We start from the raw sequence: 20,811 nt of genomic DNA, 5'->3' as shown, positions 1-20,811 counted from the left end.
TTTTTGCATAAGGGGGGGAAACGCATTGCAAGTGCCCACCGGTTGCCACCTCCCAATTATCTTTCCTTCCCGCCCGCCTCCCACCCCACGCCCCCCCCCCATCTTCTTGGAGCGGCGGCAACCTTGTGTAGTGTTTATTTTGTTTTACGGTCGCCAGCTTCGTTGGCTCGGTCCGGCGGCTGCTGAGCGGCGGAGTGTCGCCGCGGACCTCATGTAAAAATGACAACAATGGAAGGGACCAGCGGGTCGAGTTTTGGAATAGACACGATTTTGTCCAGTGCCAGCTCGGGCAGCCCCGGCCTGATGAATGGAGATTTCCGCCCGCTCGGCGAGGCCAGAACTGCGGATTTTAGGAGCCAGGCCACCCCGTCGCCCTGCTCGGAGATCGACACCGTAGGAACGGCGCCTTCTTCTCCCATCTCGGTGACCATGGAGGCCCCGGAGCCGCATGCGGTGGCGGACGGGCCCCCGCACCACCACCACCTGCACCACAGCCAGGCGCCGCCGCCCGCCGTGGCCCCGACGCCAAGTTTGCAGCCTGCGCCCCCCCAGCCGCCGCAGCCGCCGCCGGCCCAGCAGCTGGGCTCGGCCGCCTCGGCCCCCAGGACTTCCACCTCTTCTTTTTTAATCAAGGACATTTTGGGCGACAGCAAACCTCTGGCGGCGTGTGCACCCTACAGCACCAGCGTCTCCTCCCCGCACCACACCCCGAAGCAGGAGGCCAACGCGGCCCACGAGGGCTTCAGGCCAAAGCTGGAGCCCGAGGACGGCAAAAGCAAACTGGACAAGCGGGAGGACTCCCAGAGCGACATCAAATGCCACGGTGAGTTGCGCCCTTCCAGCCGCCTCGCGTCCCTCCTGCAGGTTGACTTTCTGGCCTTCAGCCACCGACCTTTTCTCCCGGGGAGAGCTCTTCCAGGACTTCCGGAGACTGCGAGCCCCAGGCTGCACGGCCGGCTGCGCTTGGACAAGTTCTGCTTTTGCTACATTTTCTACTCTTTAAGCTTCACCTCTATCCTTTCCCTTTCACTGTAGTTTAAAGGGGCTGGAAGGGCGGGGTGGGGCAGAAGGGGTTTGATGGGTAATACCGAACGCTGATAAAAGGGCCAGGCTAGAGAGAATTTTTTAGCCCATTTTTTTAGAATGGGGATGTGGGTATGTGTGGTAGAGAGCGGTGGAGTCTGAGGGTATGAATTGCAACCTGCTGTTTATTCTTTAATGCAAATGATTCTACCCTCTCCCAACATAAAATCTAAACAACATGATAGGAACTATGGGATTGAATGCAGGAACAAATGTCCAAGTTGATTTCCAGAACAACTTAAAAAAAAGACTGATTTATATAAAGGGAGTTGTCACTGTAAATATTGATAATCAGATTTCCCCCTTAAAAACAAAAAAACGAAACCACCCATCTTATACCTAACTCTAACTTATATGACTCCTAGTTAAAGTTCAAAACAAAGCAAAACAAATCTTTGGTCGGGGGGCATTACAAGTAATTGGAAGTAGGTTTTGTGACAGTGAAATGTTACGCAATTGATGTATTTTTGTAAACTCAGAAGTCGAAATTGCCCTTTGACTCCCATTTACCATTTTGCTCTCAGATACTTTCATAATGGAGTCCCCTGGTCTGTGCTGGCAAAAGCATTTCATCATGCCCGGACAGTCCTTTCTTTCATTTACCGTTGGGCTGATTCCTGTTGCTGTTAATAATCCACCCTGTCTCTGGGAGAGATGTGTGCTGTTTGGAAGGGAGGAAGGACTGGAGCTCCTCATTTTACTATTTTAGCATTAGCATAATAGTGCCCCAAACAGATGTACAGTCAGGGCTGGCGATTTTTTTGTGCACCAACCTCCCCAGTGGGTCAATTAGTGAGATTATTGTTCTTCCTGCAGGGAAGATCAAGGAGGCTGCAGAAACCGGGTACAAACAGAGAGGGATTGACATATCGATTTCCCAGCGTTTCAGGAAAAAAAACCAAAGTTGACAAATAGAATCCGGAAATCTCCGCACTGTCACCTGGATAGGTTCGGTGAATTTGTGCTCCATTCTGCGCATGGGTGACAGATTCTTCCTGTGGCGTTGAGATCCCTAATCCAGAGACCTTGATTCCAACCGGTCCCAAGCGCATTTGAAAAGGAAATACCTATAGCTTTTAGTAACTAAAACAGAATTTGTTTAAAGGGGGTGGGGGTGGGAAGCACTCCCCTAAAAAGAGAAAAAAAGTAGAAAGACCCTTTGAAAAGTATCAAATGATTTTTTTTAAGTTAGAGTGAAAACAATAAAGGGAAAGGGACAGTTTCTCCCTCCGCAATCAATGAAACAACAAAAGGACCCTTTACTGAAAATTTGTGTGTGTGCTTTCTTTTTAACTCTCAAGGGTGGAAAGATCAGAAACAACCCACACCCCTTTGGTGAAACCCTCCTAGGGTTTCCAAGCAAGGCCCTACATTCCCAAGCGAGAAAATAGTTGTTTTCTTTCATACCAGCTACGTCCCAACGCAGTGTGCAGTGTGTGGTGTGGTGGTGGCAGTGGCCGTGGGGAGTAGTGGTTGGGCATGGGCATGTGGAAGGGTTTGTAGGTGTTTGTCAGGTGGATGCTATCCTTCCTCTTCTGCGGGCTAATTTGTGGCTCTGGCTGGGTTTCTGTCCTAGGAACAAAGGAGGAAGGAGATCGGGAGATTACTAGCAGTCGAGAAAGTCCCCCTGTGAGAGCCAAGAAGCCTCGAAAAGCCAGGACCGCTTTCTCGGACCACCAGCTCAATCAACTGGAACGGAGCTTTGAGCGGCAAAAATATCTGAGCGTGCAGGACCGCATGGACCTGGCTGCCGCACTCAACCTCACTGATACCCAGGTCAAGACTTGGTACCAGAACCGCAGGTAAGGGAGGCTGTGTGGCTGCATAGGTGCATAGGCAGCCGGTCAGGACTTCCCTGGCAGTCTCCTTCCCAGGCTTCAGGAGACTACAGGGCCTGAGACTCAGGGGGCCCAGAGTCAGTGCGTGGGTAGTTGCTGGCTGGAGGTGGGATTAGCTGTAACCAGAGTGCTCCCTTTTGGGTTCATTTGCACTTCTAAGTGTCTCTAACAGGTGCTACTTTCCTTCCTAAACCCCAGTCACTAGAATCCCTCACCTTGCCCCAAATCAGTAAAGTCACACTTCTCAAATGGAGACATCCATGCAGCTGACAGGCAGGCCTAAAGAACCCTTTGGGCCTGCCCCAGGCCTGTCCTGAATGTCCACGGTCATCCTCGTGCTGTTGGCTGCATCCAGGGCCTGCAGCTGAGAATCCTGGCCCGGCTGGCCGAGGCCTTCAGGAGAGGCAGAGTTGGAGCTGCGGCCCCAGCAGCCTCTAGGCTCAAAGAATCTAGCAGGACTAGGGGTGGGTCAACAGCTGCAAGTTTCAGAAGTGGGCCGCTGGCCAATATATGGGTGAGGGGGTGGGGCATATGCCCCTTGTACTGCCTCCTCAACCCCTCCTCTGGATGGGGAGAAGGGCACAGCAGAGCCCCACTGGAACCTGCTTCTCTGGGAGGGAAATGATGAGGGGCTGGCAGGGCTCACAGGCCCCTGGACGGGTACTCAAACCTGGGCATCTGGCGGCTGAAGTTAGACTGTCCTGCTAGTCCAGGGCTCACCTCCCGGGCTCGATTTCCCCCCTTTCTCCCTGGCTTTTTCTCTCATTGTGTTCTAATCGCCCACAAGTGTGGTTAGAAATACCCACCCAGTTGTCATCTTTACCATGATTTTCTGTCTCATTACATATGGTTTCAGCCATCCTAATTCTGTCGGAAAACATTAGTGTCATTTGCAGCTAATTTACAATGGGGGACATGTTTATTAATTTGGCTAGAGTGGCCGGGTGTGGACGGCCCACCAGCCCGGTTTCTTCCTCGGGCATCAGAGCAAACAGCGGCCTGGCCTAGCCCGCTTCTTGTAGCTGGGGGTGTAGGGGATGGGGTGTGGGCCGGGAGGAGGAGACTGAGAAAAGCTGATTACATTTTAATTGTTACTCTCTCCCAGAGGAAAAAAATATATAGCTTGAAATGCACTCCCCCCCATGGCCCCGAGGTAGTGGCCTCTTGGGAGAGCCCTCCCTCATATGAAGTGGAAACCTTGTCGACCTCCTCCCCTTAAGCGTCCCCAACACCCACACCCACCCCCGCCGCAAGGTCCTGTCAAACTGATGAGAGAGACGTGATTCCACAGCCCTCGGGTTCGTGAGGGCCAGGGTCCGAGGCCCAGGAGGCCCTGCGCCCCTTTGTTTGCAGTTTCTACTCCAGGGCCTGGGGGAGGGGGAGGGGCTGGGAGCCAACCCTGGGGTGGTTGGGGAGAGGGCTGGGAGGACAGCGAATTAGGGGAGGTGGGGGGGGGAGGGTGCGGAACAGACTTGGGTCCAGGAAAGTTTCACGAAGCCGACAAACTCTTAGGAGGCCCTCAGCCTGCATGGAGGGTCAGGAGGAGGTGGGGAAGCTCACAGGCTTTCAGTTGTGAGCCGCTCAGATGTGGAGGTGAATTGACCAACTCTGGGGAGGGGGGGCTCTGGGTGTAGGGCGCCCCGCCTTCATCTTGACCCTCCCCCCACGGGGATGGGGTGGGGAGGGAGAGGAGGCGCAGGGGCCGCGGGCCGACCGACGGTGCCCGCAGCCGGGGGCGGCGTGCTAGCGCTCTGTCTTCCAGGACCAAGTGGAAGCGGCAGACGGCCGTGGGCCTGGAGCTGCTGGCCGAAGCCGGCAACTACTCTGCGCTGCAGCGGATGTTCCCGTCGCCCTACTTCTACCACCCCAGCCTGCTGGGCAGCATGGACAGCACCACGGCGGCCGCCGCCGCCGCCGCCATGTACAGCAGCATGTACCGGACTCCGCCGGCGCCCCACCCCCAGCTGCAGCGGCCCCTCGTGCCCCGCGTGCTCATCCACGGCCTGGGGCCCGGGGGGCAGCCGGCCCTCAACCCCTTGTCCAACCCGATCCCGGGCACCCCGCATCCCCGGTGAGGATGGAGCAGCCACGCTGCCGGCCGACCCGCCCGCTCGCCCTCCCTCCCAGCAGGACAGGACCGGACCGGACCGGACCGCTGCCCCTCCTCTTCCCGCCCCAGGCCGCCGAGCGCCTCCCGGGAGGCCAAGGAGGGCGAGAAGAGGACGCACCTGTGGGCTGGGGGCGGGGGCCAGAGGGGGGGCCAGCCCTCGGCGCTCTGTCTCCCCACACCCAGAGGTAGGCTTGGAAGGCTCATGGCGAAAACGCTGACCCCACACAAAGCGCGACCAGTAAGTGAAAACACCAACAAAAACCAACCTCAAGTTCTTTCAGAACGTGACTTTAGGGACGGGGGCGGGGGAGCCGTCCGGCCTGCGGGAGCTGCTGACGCGTCAAGGACAGACCGGCCGCCGGGGCAGGAGGTCGTGGACCGGGACATTCGGCCTGCCCCAGAGCAAAGAGGAGGGTAACTGAGAACTTTGCACTGATTTCTCATGACCTTTTTTCTTTCGGAAAAGTGGCATGCTCCATAATATGAAAAAATGTACATTTGAAAGACTGAGTGATAAGTGATATATCATATTTATTATATGTTGTCCAAAAAAGAGTCACTTATATACGTTAGTAAAAAACATGATTTTTCTTTTCATGTCTTTTTTGATTCAGTAAAATAAATGCTTAGACAAAATATAGATTTTTTGTGATTGAAAATTTAAAAATAAAAGTTTATCTTTTTTTAACAAGTGATGATATCTAAGGGAGCTGATTTTACTAAAGCAGAATGTATGATAATAAAATAAGTAACTTGGTTTAAGAGGGAAAATAACCCAAAACAACCCTACCAGGCGATTAGGATTTTACAAAACCGGCGAAGAGATTGGCTTTGTATAAAAACAGTTCCATTTGTTCACGGTGGCCTCTTCCTAGCCAGTCTTCGGTCTCCCGTAGGTGTAAGTTCTTTTCTTTTATGTGGATGGCTTCCGGCAGCTCTGGGTTCTGCTGTGGGCTGCAGGTAGGGGGTAAATGGGCGGCCTGGGTCCTGGGCTAGCCGCAGTGGAGAACCTCTCTGCCTGCCCTGCTTCTTTCTTTGGGTCCTCCTGGGAACCTCGAGGGTCAGAAAGGCTGGGCGGGCAGACTATGCTCAGTGGGCCTTGCAGCTGTTCTGCCGCCCGCGGCTGGGTACCCGCGGCGCGGCAGGACAGCCTGAGAGCGGGAGGCTGCTGCGCGCACAATTAGGACGCCCCCTGGGACGCGGAGAGGCCCGCTAACAACCCTGTGCCCTTGATTCTTTCCGCCCCTCCAGCCCGTAGCACAGCCGTTCCTCTGGTGGGTTCCTTTTGCTGCAACACTTCGAGAGGGAATGGTGTCCACAGTGGTGCCATCCGTACCCCTGGATGGCTGGGACGGCAAAATAAGAAATCCTGCCCAGAGGGTTGAAGAGCCCTGTTTAAGGAGTGTGTGTGTGTGTGTGTGTGTGTGTGTGTGTTTGTGTACACTACCAAGATGTGACTCCAGGTCCCAGCACCCAGCTCCAGGGCAGCCTCCACTAGGCTTTGTGCTTAGAACTCTAGGAGACAACAACTAAACCCCGTGCTATCAGAGCTGTGCCCCTCTAATCTCAAACCCCAAGGCCACATCCGGAGTAGCCACAATCAGATTCCTCAGCTGGGTGACCCCACTACTCTATCCTAGTATAATGAAAAAAGGAGTTATGAGAAGACCTGCCCATCTAGGTTCCACCAACAACTTTCTGGGACACTTGAATTTTTTTTTTAATGTGGAGTGGTGTGGGATTTCGTCTTGGGGTGGTGTGGTGGCTAGGGATAGGAAGGAAGAAATGTAAGAGGTGAAATCCGGGAGGAAATTGCCTCAGGCATCTGGATCAGACCTTGGCTAATTAGGGAGTGGTTTGTGGATTTCTCCCCAGCGCATCAATTTGCTTTTAAAACGGTCTTGGCCATGTTTGATTCTAAAGGGGTCTGGGTTGGCCTTTCTCATTTTCTGCCCGCAACCCCCCCCCCCCAACCTCGGACAGCTGGCTTTGCTGGAAACTGGGTGCTGCTGTGCCCCGCGGGGATGCCCATTGCCTTGGCACTCATCTGACTCGCCTTCTTCCATCATAGCTGCTTTGGGGCTTTGCAGTCAGGGTTTAAGCCTTTTAAAATTGGTTTATTTGAGTCTAAAAAGGCCCAATGAAAGGCGTGGGGGGAGAAGGGGGGAGGAAGTGCACAAGCTTCTGCCTGTCCTGGTTCTGGGGGCCCTGCAGCTCCAGGCCCTTGGAGGTGACCTTGGAGGTTGCTAGAGTTCATATATCCAAACGCCATACAAAAGAATAACCTCAGATTTGGTTGGGAACAAATAAACAAGCTCCCCAACCCAAAGACAGCCACAGCACTGTTGGCCAAATCTAGCAGCCTGCCAGCAGCCAGTAAGCCCTTCGCTGGGGAGCCCTTCCGCTGCTGCTGTATTTTTAAGGCTGTATGTGCACTCCCCAGATGAATAGCATTATGTCTCCAGAGAGCAGTGTTTCCAGACCATCTTCTTCCTCCACTGTGGAAAGTCATGGCTCTGGATTGACTAGCTCCCCTGCCCCCCATCCCCCAATTCATACTTTCACCCCTTGGCGGGTGTATGCAGCTCAAAGCACCTTTCTGAACTTGCCTTGGTGACTAGCTGTTGCCCACAGGTTGCAAATTGGATGGTGGGAAGAGTGTCCTATGGAAAAAGTACTGGCTTCCTGCCTTTCTTTCATCAAAGGAGACCTCAGTAGGTGAAGGGTATTCAAATATTACCAGATTGCTTTCTACCTTACGGATCATTCAGCCCTTCTTAGTCAGCCCAACAACTCGGGGCGCGTGGGTGTGGTGGGGCTGGAGAGCAGGTGAGGGGAGGAATTCAGGTTTTTGAGAAGTAACAAAACACAGTAACAGGCATCATCTGACGGCTTCTCCCAGGAGATCCAGCGTTAGTTCTGGAGACTGGGGATGGCTGTCCCCCGGAACTGCACTCATTCTCCCACCTCCAGCGGGCATCTGAAGGGCACTCCAGCTCTCCACTGTTTGGATTGCTCCTTTGATGAAGTTGGGGCTGGCAAAACCAGAACTTTCCATATCAGTCTTGGCTCGATACAGAAACACAGGAAAACAAACTTGTTATCGAGATATGTTTAAAAAGTCACAGAGGCCCCAGAGACTTGCTGGCCTCAAGATCAGCTCAGGGACCCCTGCAAACCCAGCACCAAGCCGTAGTGAGTTTCAAGGCTGAGGTTAACACACCGGCCAGCAGCCAGCTGTTGCAGTCCAAGCCAGCAGATTTTCAAAGAGTTGCGAAGTAATGATTGTGGCTTGCTCCATGCCTCCAGCAGATACACCTACCAGCCTGCATCAGTTTATTTTGCTCCACCCCTTAAATGAAAACCTGTACGATGGCACATTAGACAGCAGATCTTCAGGTTGCAAAAAAGCAAAAAACAAACCCGTTTACCCTCAAACGAAGCTTTCCCTCCCTTCTTCCCTCGGTGCCATCTGACTCCTTCCTAGGCAGTCTTTCCCCGGGAGTCCGCCGAATCCCACCTCCTTCTTTAAACAAAAGGCTTAGGAGTAGTTTGTTTTGTTTTATTTTTAACTTTCTAAAAATATTTGGAAAACTCTCCCCAGGGCAAGGGAAACTTTAGTTCCTGTGAAGCCACAGCCACGTGGTTCCCAACTCCTGGATGAGAGCGGCTTCATTTTCTAAAAAGCCAGGCACAGCTGGAAGTCAGCATGCTTGGGAAGAGGCTGGTGGGCACACTGAGGGGCAGGGCTGAGCCTCGGAGTGAAGGGATGGATCCTCCTCCGCTTCATATCCTTGCCGAGGGAAAGCTTGCTTCTTACCACTGCTGTTGGCTAGAAAGACAAGAGACAGGTGGATGGGTGAGTGCAAGGCTGATTGGAGGGTTTACCCAAGGGCCCCAGGACAGGTTCCCAAGCTCCTAGGTCTTTGTCTGATCCCACTTCCCCCCTCTCCCACTTCCTGTAGCTTTCACCTCTGCCTCTTTCTTTTCTGTCTCTGGGACTTCCTGCCTGGGTCTAGGGCCTCTTCCCAGCTTCCCTCTGGCAAGTGACACACCCGCAGCAGGACTGGGTAGGAGTGTCTGCTTGGAGCTGAGAGGTGCTCTGAGAGAAAGGGACAGTCACCGACCTTACACTGGAGACCAAGGTCTGGTGTCTGGGGTGAAGCGATGACCCAGAAGGAGTCAATTTTTTTTTTCTTCTTACAGGGTTGCATTTTGAAGGTCTCTGAGGTTCGTGCCAGGCTAAGGGTTGTTGGGCAGACCTCTCTGGCACTCCTGTACTTTCCTCTTGCCCCTCGCCGGCCTCTCCCGGGTTCTCCGTCCTAGCACCACAGACAGCTCCCAGGGTGCGTGGCAGAGCGAGGTGCCTGGCGGGCGGATCCAGTGGAGGCCTGGGTGACTGCAGGGGGCGCGCGGGGCACAGATTCCGCAGATCCAGCAGGGGAGGTCAGAGCGCTGGTAACAAACGCCCTCTCCGGCAGGCAGCGGGCTCCAAAGGACTGAATCTTCATTCAGATCAATCAGCCCGTGGCCATATAGTTGATTTCCACTCTAAGTGACCCGACAGGACACAGGAGAAGTGTCCCATAAGCGGTCTGGGGCTGCAGGCTTAGAGAAGCCCACAGAGGGGCTAGTGGGTTCGAACTGCTGTCCTTTCAGCTGGCAGCAGAGCGCTTCACCACATTGCACAGAGTGGAGCGATCAGATGAATAAAAGTAGTTAATAAACCCAAAGATCTAGGGTAAGTAGCGCTCAGTGGCAGATCTACTCTAAATCACCCCTATTTATAAGTTCTTAGCGGAAGCCCACTGGGGAGCAGCGGGGTCTTAGGTCTGCTGCTTCGCTGTCCTGGCGGCAAGATGGCCTCTGGAAGGCTCTGCACAGCGCGGTTGTACTTGCCGGGAGCCTGCCCAGGTGCGGGGGCCCAGTGCCAGCTCCCATTCCCCCCTCCTCCCTGCCCCGCCCGGGGTGTTGCCCACCCCACCGGTCTTGCCCCACGCGCTGGGCTCCAGCTTTCCTGCCAGTGAAAGAGAAGGACTTTTTCAAGCCGGAGGGAATGAACTTGATTTAACATAAAAGGGCCTGGGCGCTCTGTGCTGGGAACAGCTGCCTCCAGTTCCAGCTGCCTGACTCCATTCTTCAGCGCAGAGGCGCTCAGTGTGGCAGTCTGTCCTCCTGCCTGCGCTTCACGATTCTCTTCCCGCGCAGGGTGTAGTCAGGATCTTGGCGTCTTGACCCCCAGGCCCATTTCATCTCTAGCGCCAAGCACACGGGAACCCAGGAACATTAGGTGGACCACCCAGCTCCTTAGCCTCCCCCCCCCCCCAATTCCCCATCTCCCCTCCCAGGGACAGCATTGCAGCCACACGTTTCAGCTCTGGGTTTCAGGGCGCGCTGGGTAGGAGAAGCGAGACAGAATATAAACACCTTCACGAAAGCGGTCCAGAGACTTCACAAGACCAAACCTTTCTCATAACATCTCCTGAAAGGATAAAATAATTGACCAAGTAAGAGCTCTTCCCTACACCCTGCCTCAAAGAGGCCCCTGCCCCTCCTCCACCTCAAAAGAAGGGAGAGGTTTCAGACTGTAAATATGGAGTAACTACCTCCTTCTGATCTTTGCTCAGTTCCAGAAAGCCAGCTCCTCTTTGTTGTTAACCCTTCATCTGACCTCTCTGGCCCTTTCCTGTTGAGAGTTGGAGGCCATGGAAATGCTACGCTGACTTTAGGCGCAGGCAGAGATGTGCAAACCCACTGTCTAGTGGAGGCTGCCAGGAGAAGGCATCACTGAGGAGACAGGGTCCCCCCAAAGCCTGTGCACTGGAGGGAGAGATGTTTCAGGGCGCTGAGGAAGAGGCAGTGGGTCTTCACAGGGGGGCGGTGGTGGTGGTGGGTGGGAATGGGAGATCTTGTGTCCTATGGAGCAGTATGCATTTACAATGCCTGCCTCTTTAGGAGAAAGAAACTAGGCTTTGGATGTTACCGGTTTCCCTTCTCCAATGCTACAAAATGATCTTTTTCTCTGGTAGGAAACTCGTCTGTATTGGGCTGACCTGGCCTTGGGAAGCAGATGTGGACATTGGTGTTGCTCACTCCCTAGGGATGTCACTTGCACCTTTGCGGTTTCTAGATGGGGAATCTCCCCCTCCAAGAGATCACAGTAGGTCTCTTTCACACTCTCTAGGTTTCCTGTTGAGTGAATTGCTATGATTTTAATAGCTCTCCTTTGAGAAAATTGCCATGTCATAATCTCTGAAGATGTAAATCATGTCTGATAAGACCATGCAAGGGTCTTATGACCCAGCTTGCTCTTGCCCTGACTCAGTTTCCCCTGACTCAGGCTGGACATATGCAGGGCTGTAGGCAAGGAGATTCTCATCCAGATAGGAACAGTTTTTTCCTGAGCTGCAGCCCCTTAAAAGTATCATTTGATTATTTATCTGCCCTATTTCCCACAAACTGACCTACTAATGGAAGCTTACAAAATCATATTCATTAGATTAAGAGGGCTTCAAAAGGCACCTACTACTTCATCGGCCTTGCGTGAACAAAGATGACTTTACTTTAAAACAGACTCATATGTGAACACGTGCTTAAGCATCACCTAATCATTTTGTTGCTATACAGCCAGAGATGGTTCCAGAACATCAAAAGAGCACAAAGGGTGGGATCCTCCTTTTTGTCTTTCTTCCTTGCTCAATTGCTTTAGAAAGGAAATTCAGTAATTTCTGGAAAGCCATACTTTTGGATTCCTCTGAGCGATTCTCTAAATTTACTTCAGAGTGGACTCCCTAGAGCCGGTGTTTCTTGGTAATCCACCTGGCCCGGGCAATCCTAACCCCCCCCCCCCCCCGTCGTGGCCTATCGAGGTGCAGGATAAGAGTCGGTGCACACGATCAAGAACTTCCCTTTCCTGGCTCCTCTGGTTGAACCAAGTAGTTGCAGATTAAGGCCTAAACGTTTCCTCAGCCAGTTCCATGTCTCTGCTCACGTTAGCATTTTGGCTCAGAATCCTTTGTCACTGCCCAAGGGATGAGGTTATGCATCCCACATGCACACCACCGTGAGTCTGCAGAGTGGCCTAATTATCCCTGCAGAAGACACAATCACTTTCACATGCTCCAAGTCCTCCCTTGCAGAGATTTATTAGGGTAGAATTTGATTAGAATTTATATAAACAGTAAGCCCTTCCCACCTCATTGAGTAGAGTAATCGTGATCTGAGCTGGTAATAGACGGATGGTCAGGGATCTGGTGGGAAGCGTCTGGCGAGAGGATTCAAGAGAGCAAAGCTCTCACATGCCTGGAGACGTTTGAAGACCTAGATTCAGGTCATGGAATCAATTCTTTTCTGCCCAGCCCCTGCCAGCTTCCACCTTCCAGGTTTTTACTCTACTCTTTCAGGTGGCAGGGATGAAAGGGCATAAAGCCAACCTGCCCTCAAAGGGGGCCAATGCCCAAAAGATGCGCCAATCTTTATTGTTGTTCACTTGATTGAGCGCTTTCTTGTTCTGCAGACACTCGTTGGTGTGGTTGACTTTATCTGTGTGTGTGCCCACTTCAGTCAGTTGTATTTTGTTGTTCTCTGCTCTGTTGCTGTTATTTACTTGGTTTTCTTTTAGGATCAAGATGGGTGCTTTTATACAAAACCTTATTTTTAATGCCTTCTCTGGAGATCCTTTCCTGGATTCCTGATTTTGCATAATTATACCAACACCCTAAAGTCAGCAAAATCAATCCTCTTGCTCCAACATCACAAGATCATCTAATTCTACTGGCTAATGAAAAATGTCCAAGGCCAGCCACTACAGATCCTACTGAGCCATCGAGTACTGACACCGAGGCACAAGCAATGTTTCTAACCTCTACAATGCCCAGGCACATAAAGGGCTTTCCTTCCCCTGGCTTGGCGGCCATGAGGACGAGACGAGATGAACCACAGGCTATTTTCTGGATATTAATATTAATTAATATTTTGGAACTCATTCACTGCCATCTAGTCAATGCCGACTCATGATGACCCTATAGGACAGGAAAAACTGCCCCTGTGAATTGCTGAGACCTTACGTAACTCTATGAGACTATAAAAGCCAGGTTTCTCTTTCAGAGTGGCTGGTTTTGAACTCCTGATCTTGCAGCCCAGCTCGTAAACACTATGCCACCAGGGCGCCTCAGTATTTTGGAACAGGATTAAAAATATTAAACTCCCATGTAAATCACTCTTTGCTTTTTACAGCCATACTGTCTATGTCAATATAATGGTATTTCACGAAAGCTCTCTTGCACTTGGCATCATGTTCTGCAGGCTTTGTTTTTCTCCCCCCCAAACACCCCCATGAATGATGTAGTCTGTTTAACTATTACTTGCTTCTGCCCAGAAATTTGCAAAAGGATATTCTCTCCCCACCCCCACCAGCATCCAAATCCATAAGTAATTCAATTTTAAATCAAACTGAGGACTTGGTCTTCAAAACTCAAGACTTGGAAGGATACTTAACGGTGCCTAATTGGATAAAGTTACTTTAAGCTTCAGTTATTCCTACACTATATTTGCTTCATGACTTTGTGAACAAAGGGAGCGAAGAGAAGTTCCCTGATGCCTCCATTTACAGACAATTCTTGCCCGTCAGCTTGCATGGAGTTAAATTTATGTGGCAGATCCCATTACAAAGAAATGGAGACTGTCTGTAAAAATGATGAAAACAACTCCTAGATTGTAAAAGGCATTGCATACCAGTTATAGATCCTTGTGTACTTATAGCTATAGATAAGTAGAGAGCAAGCGAGTCCATTTTCTAGCACTCAGAGAAAACCACTGCTAACATTTGGTCTATTACTTCCCACTCACTGCCATCAAGTTAATTCCCACTCACGGTAATGGTAGGAGACAGTAGAACTGCCCTGTGGGACTTTGAGACACTCGCCCTTTATGCCAGGCGAAAGCCACATCTTTCTCTTCAGAAGGGGCTGGTAGTTTCGAACTGTCCACGTTGCTGTTAGAAGTCCAACATATAACCCACTATAGCAATTATTTTTAGAGTAAAAAAAATAATTCTAGATTTTTGCTGTGCATTTTTGTATAGTTGTGCTGATACATTATCTGCAATATCATTTTTGTTTTTCTCGCATGTACCCAAACAATCTCTTATTACTGAAAACTCCTTAAAAACAATATTGGATGCATAATCATCTCTTTGGTGTGTCATGAATGGTTCGCTCATTCTTTTATTGCTAGACATTTGCATTCTTTTCTTTGAGATAAATAATACTTAAATAGATATGAAAGCAAGATATTTGAGAATGGTTTCTACTTGCTATTTGAGATATCATTTTATTACTGATCTTGGTCAGGGCCGGGTACGAAATGAAAGATCAAGGTGACCAATGAGATGAAAAACTCAAAACCTCATTGTCATGGAGTTGACATCAACTCATTGTGACCAAATGGGACAATGTAGAATGGAGCTTCCGAGGCTATAAATCTTTACAGGAGCAGAAAGCCTCAACCCTCTCCCTTTGAGCAGCTGTGGGCTCGAACTGCTGACTTTGAAGTTAGCAGCTGGTTGTGAAGCCCACAATATTCTCAAGGGCTTCTTGAACAACGACAAAAGGGGGAATGAATTCCTGACCGGAGATCGTGGATTTAGGGAGTAAGGAAAATGCAGCCCGAGGGTAAGGGAACATCTGCCTGAGTTGACCTGCATTGACTGTGGTGAAGTAAGCTAAGCACATCACTTACACTTGCGTTTTCAGCTTCCCTGGCCTTTGGGTCTGAATTTGGCAGCCTCCTAACCAGAGAAGGAGACTCGCATGACTAAATCGAGGGGACGAAGGCTAGTTCCTTCTTGATTTGGGTTGGGAGCACATTGCCCACTTGGCTTGCCCCACTGTTTTCTGTGGACACGTAGAGAGCTTTCGCTTCTAGGGCTGTCAATCTCTCACCTTTCATGAAAACTAAATTCAGGTTAAAGGGAGGGAGGGGAGGACCGTAACCCACAAAGAAATTTGAGGGTGGAGGGGGGGGTTGAGGAAAAGAATTAAGTAGCAATATTCTACCCTTTCATTTACATGACACGCATTAACCGTAACATCCAAGTTCCAAGAGAACTGTCTTGTTCCCTTGTCTCCAGGAGCCCATGTAGGGCACTTTAATTGCCACATTTTCAAACCGATATAATGGTGGGGATGTCTTAGTAATTACCTTAATGAGATAACACCTTTCTTTCCCTCAACCTACTCATTATCACGCCTCTTGTTCAAATTTCAACTACAAAGAACTATACTTGTAAAAAAGAGAAAAAAAAAGTCTGAGGCATATTGTTCCAGGTCTCATCCCCTTAACATAATCACATTGCACATCTCTTAAAAATATGCAAAGGAAGAGTACACACAGGCAATTCAAATATGTTAAAGGAAAGGCTCGAGATAAGTAAACTCAACATCTGGGTGCCCTTTAATTATTCTTGGTTGGATTCTTTCTCTTGACCTATAGTGATGCTAAGGTGCCAAAGTGATGAATTTTAAGATGTTGGGCTGTGAAGACGTGCAGCTGCAACCCTGATGGATTTGGGAAGGGACGGTAACAAGGTCAGCTGCATGTGAAGTGTGAATTGAGATTTTTGCAAAGAGACTGTGATTGCAGACGGGCATAATGTTGTACCCTTGCATGAAATCTTGCTATTATTGCATAATGGTCAGACAGAGTGTGAAATGACTTATTACTTTTCTTTTATTCTTTAATGAAGTTGGTTAGAGTAGCAGTACTACTGCGGGTCAATAGTAGTGGAGCACGCACACACGCAACTGGGTGACAGGCGCTGACAAATTAAATATTTATTTAGTTTTGACTCCCCCCCCCCAATCTTCAGGAATAGCCATATGTAAACAGAAGCATCTCCTTATCTGTATAGAACATTTATACTGATTTGTGCATTTTCACTTGCCCTTATTATCTTATATAAACATCCCTAATGCATGTAAAGAGTTTCAGCATCCAAGAAAATTTCATGGCGCTTTTAAATGTTCTAAAATGCTGTAATGTTTTAGGACTGATTTCTGTATGAAATTCTGATTCGAAAACTATTTGAAATCGTATGTGTAGCATTGGAATATCAGTTTAAATCACTATGGTGACTTAAAATGTTTTATGGACCCCAAACACCATGACCATCCCTTTTAAAGGACACTCTCCCACATTTTGAGATCTGGGAGGATCAAATCAGGGTTCTTTGTAACGCAGAATACATATCTTTGACGTGTAAATCTCTTTATTTCTCAATAGCAGCATCCTAAGAAGATAATATTTACAAGAGGAAATAATGCTATGGTGTTAAAAGCAAAATAAAAGCAAACAATAGTAGTAAGAAATATAGAAGTAGTAAGAAATATGCATTTAAAAAGATTTGGGTTTTGTAGATTAGGAATTTTATTTACTACCAAAATTGTATGTGATCTGTAAGGTCAATAATCAACACTAATGCTTTGATTTGATACTCTTGATATGAATAATAAGTATAATATTAAAGTTATCTAAAATATAGTCCCTTAAATTGAAAAATTGTAAAAGTAAGATCACCTTTAATTTGTTTACACTGCTAAATAATTGGATGCTAATGTTAAGTAGAGATTCTTGCTCTGTGATTTGGACTATTTTAAGATGAAAATGACATTCTTCCAAACAATGCTGATCAGCCCTGATAAGCACACATCGATGATTGGCCTATAAACATAGTGATTTGGCCTGTCCCTCAGCACCAGATTTATTGACCCTTTGCATCATTTTTCGTTAGGCTCAACTTGCTTCGTTGACAGCAAATTCGATATAGTTCCTCATTGCTCAAAAGACAGACTCACTTATATTTTTAAAGATGGAATCTCGTAGTATGACACACATTGCACCTTCGTCTTTCCTTCTTTTTAAGAGACAGAGATTACCCTTTACTGGGGGACGTTGAGAGTGACGGCGTCTAATGGCCTGCTGGGGTTCCTCTCTCAAAATCAATCTGAGCATATATGTGGTCTGAGGCACTACAAAGAGCAGATTTGGGGGATTGCGGAATTCTGTAAGTTTGTACATCTGTGATGTCGGTTTTAGGAAAGCGGTGTGGTGAATCAGAATTGGCTTGATGGCAGTGAGTGTGAGATTATTTTTGAGTGTGCTCTCAGTGCTTCAGTGAAGACTTAGCTATATCTATAGAAGACTTGAATTTTTGACTTCTGCCAACTGTAATTAGTTTTCTCTCATCCTCTTTAATTTGTGTTCCCTGAAGTGAGATGCTGTGTGATTGCCTTGTAGTTTACTGACACAATCGATTTGATTGCTAGTTAAAATAGAATAGTAAGAGAATCCACTCTCTGTTCTGTAGGTGAGTAGCTGGTCCACCACCTTGTGAATTTCACTTTTTAAAAAAAATTCACTGACTGGTGTCTGCTGCAGTTAACTCTTTACAGCATTTTAGGAATCCCATGCAACACAGCGTCGGTGTTGTAAAGCTCTGAGTACTTCCTCATTGGGAAGAGCTTTCAGTTTATCATGAACACACAGTATGCACGTGACCATTTATTTCAACTAATTTTTCATCTCTTAGTTTTACCCCCGAGACTTCCTCTCCATCTCAGTGTAGTATGAGAGACAGTGGTCTCTATGTTGTAAGATACTTGCTTGCTTTCGCGAGGAAGATGAGATGGATTCCTTATGGACTGGTCAAGGGACGGTGTAATGATGCACGCAAAGTCTACTTATTCAAGAAAGTGTGATGCCAACATCTCTGAAAGTTCTGCTTTCATAATTCTGGAGTGCTGTTGAGAGCAGCAATCTTGTGCATAATCCTGAATACAGATGGTCATCGCCAATGACTTAATATCTAACACCATCCTTAAGAACTCTGCTATAAAGTGTGGTGAATAAACTAGATGGTGCCCAGCTATCAGAAAGAATCGTGTCTGGGGTCTTAAAGCTTTTTTTCAAGCAAGCAGGCACCTAAGTGAGGCATCAACTAAGTCCACATGGAAGAGGCACACCAGCTGTGTGATCCAAGGATAGTAAATAATATAATCCAAAATCTAAAGGAGGGAATGGTAGCCAAGGTAGCAGAGTGGTTATGGGTTGGATTGCTAGCCATAAGGTCAGCAGTTTGAAACCACCAGCCGCTCCAGGAGAGAAAGACAGGACTTTCTACTCGAGTAAAGCTTTAGGCTCAGGAACTCACAGGGGCAGTTCTACCCTGTCGTCGAAGGTCACTATGAGTTGTTGTCATCTGCTCAATGACAGTGAGAACGAGAGATTTGCAGAAGCCGTGGGTGGCAGTGGAAACCCAAAAGACATTGGCAGGGTTCACACATGGAGTAAGCCTCTGGAGAATTCCCTCTGATGACAGTTGAAGGATGTGAATTGCCCTGTGATAAGACAGAGAACATGGTAAAGTCGATTATGGCAAGCATAGTTAGGTCAAAATGAAATATATCATTTGATCTTCCTTTTGGCCCATTTTAAAGCTGTTTCAGTTTAACAATTTTTTTAAGTGAAGGGGAAATACATGTAGATTAAGCCCTGGTGAGCCCTCTCTGACCATGAACCAAGGATGTGAACACCCTTGATATCATGCTGAATGCATTGGAAAGTCGCAGATACAGTTAGGTTAAAATTTCTCACCCTATCATTTGATCTCCTTTATGATCCAGTTTAAATTTCATCTAGCTTTTAATATTTTCTGTTTGTTTTTCCTACTGAGTTTTTTTTATCTGTTTTACCTTGTTAGTTTTAAAAAAAGTTTTTTTAAAAATGAAATCCAGGCTAGGTAAATCTATAGAGACAGTAACTGGATTAATGGTTCCTTGGGTGCTCCCAATGAGATAAGGGAGCTTGGAGGGAAATTTGGAGTTAAGGCGATAAGAACAAAAATGAAGAACGAAGAAAAGGTTCTGAAACGCATTGGATGCTGGTTGTACAGCTCTCCTTGAAGAGATTGAACTGTTGACTTGTATGCAAGGTGGATTATGTGCCAATAAAACTGTTGGGCAAAAACCCCCAACAAAAGATCAGTTTGTTTGTTTGTTTTAAAAGAGTCAGGCTATGTATGTTTTCTTTTTGTCTCCAAGCTCTAGATCAGTATGTACTATAAAGTAGGGTCTCAAAATGAAAAAAAGTTTATAGAATTGAGCATCAATTTAAAAACGACTACAGATTTTAAGCGACCTCTGTAAATTGATATTGTATCCTTAATGGGAGGTACCATGCTCCGTCTTCCATTGTGTTTCAATAACTTAGCACATTAACTTTGGGAATCTTAGGGGCACAATGACAGTTTGGGTGGTGATGTATTAAAAAAAACTTTAAAAATTTAACTTTACTATTCAGTTGATTTCTGACTCACATTTACAGATGTCAAGTAGAAGAACAGAATTTGGCAAAAAATTTGGTTGTGTGATCTCAACCTATTCTATTCTTCTCTCCCCCTCTCTCATCCTCCCTCCCTCCTTGCCTTCCGGTTCCTTTTTCCTTTGTCATGAAACCATTTTCATTTTTCCCTTTGTAATAATGGTGCTATAAAAGATTTATCTTTATGAGATTGACTAACTTTGCTGAGCATAAGGTTCCCTAATTTTGTCCATGTCTCCAGGGACCGGACAGACCCGTCATTGGTTTTAAAGGATGCCTACTATTCCAATGTGTGACAACTGAGATTTTGGATTGTCTCCATCTTTTTGCTATTGTAGAAATTCTGCAATAAACATGGGTGTGCACAGGCTTGTTTGTGTTTTCTTCTCTATTTCTTTAGGGTCTACACCAAGTCGAGAGATGGCAGGATCAGAAGGTGTTCTCATCTGCATCTGTTAAGGAAGTGCCACACTGATTTCCATCGTGGTCACGCACTTCTACAGTCCTCCCGGCAACGTATAAGCGTTGTAATTTCTCCATATCCTCTCCAGCATTTATTATTTTCTGTTAAAATTATGTTTTTGACCTCAGCATATTCTGAAATTCAACCCTTTGGCTTACTTTCAAACTAAACACATCCTCTGTAATTGTTGATAACATAAAGCAAGCGGAGAAATGCAAGGAATATGCTTTTTCTCAACTGTTTTCTAGAAACGAGCCTCTTTACTGGGGCTAAAAGTGAAGGCAGATGTCAGGGAGTGAGCCTACTTCCCATTGGATCATGGATCGTGGATTCTACATTGTACGGGGAAGTAAATTCCTACAGCTACACAGCTAAGAAAAGATATAGAGAGACCTTTAGCTTATTAACAATAATCTTAACAGGGTAATGACAACTGGGAAAATAACTTGAGTCGGAAATGTAATAGGTATAATTCAAAGAGTAAACAGAAGCAGCTGAATTTCCTGGCTAGCAGTACTATTGAAACAAGGCTGGGGGAGACACTGTTCAGGAACACAGGGACTTTCAGCAACTATTTCTCACTAGAAGGATTTGGCATGATGTTTGGGTTCAAAATTACTCTTCTGTATTGCTTAATGCATGGTTAACTGGGAGCTACATCGTGTGTGGCCGGAGAAGAGAGAAAACGATACTTTTCCACGTGAGAATGCTCACACTCAGGTTCCCTTTGCATTTTACCACACCCGTATTTGAAGATGCTTGGAGACTAAAAGGTTCCCACAGAGAAAATCTGAAAAAACAACAACAACAAAAACGTGTCAGGTATTATTTACATAGTATTGTTTTGTTGGCAAATACGTGAATTATGAAGAATTAGAAAAGCAGAACAGCTTAAATAAGTTACCATGAATCACGTTTCAGCCCCACACGTACATACAGAT

General features: G+C 47.7%; 1 protein-coding gene across 1 annotated transcript; it reads left to right on the top strand.

The window, feature by feature from the left end:
* The first annotated feature begins 219 nt into the window (after positions 1-219).
* On the top strand, positions 220-4,996 carry BARHL2 (BarH like homeobox 2). The gene is made up of 3 exons (XM_075540248.1): positions 220-823; positions 2,660-2,885; positions 4,684-4,996. The coding sequence occupies exons 1-3, from the start codon at positions 220-222 to the stop codon at positions 4,994-4,996; spliced, it is 1,143 nt and encodes a 380-aa protein (XP_075396363.1).
* The last annotated feature ends 15,815 nt before the right edge of the window (positions 4,997-20,811 follow it).

Source organism: Tenrec ecaudatus, chromosome 1, assembly GCF_050624435.1.
Source record: "Tenrec ecaudatus isolate mTenEca1 chromosome 1, mTenEca1.hap1, whole genome shotgun sequence".
Classification (NCBI taxonomy): domain Eukaryota; kingdom Metazoa; phylum Chordata; class Mammalia; order Afrosoricida; family Tenrecidae; genus Tenrec; species Tenrec ecaudatus.
The sequence above is the reverse complement of the archived record's forward strand: the minus strand, read 5'-3'. Positions and strand labels throughout refer to the sequence as shown.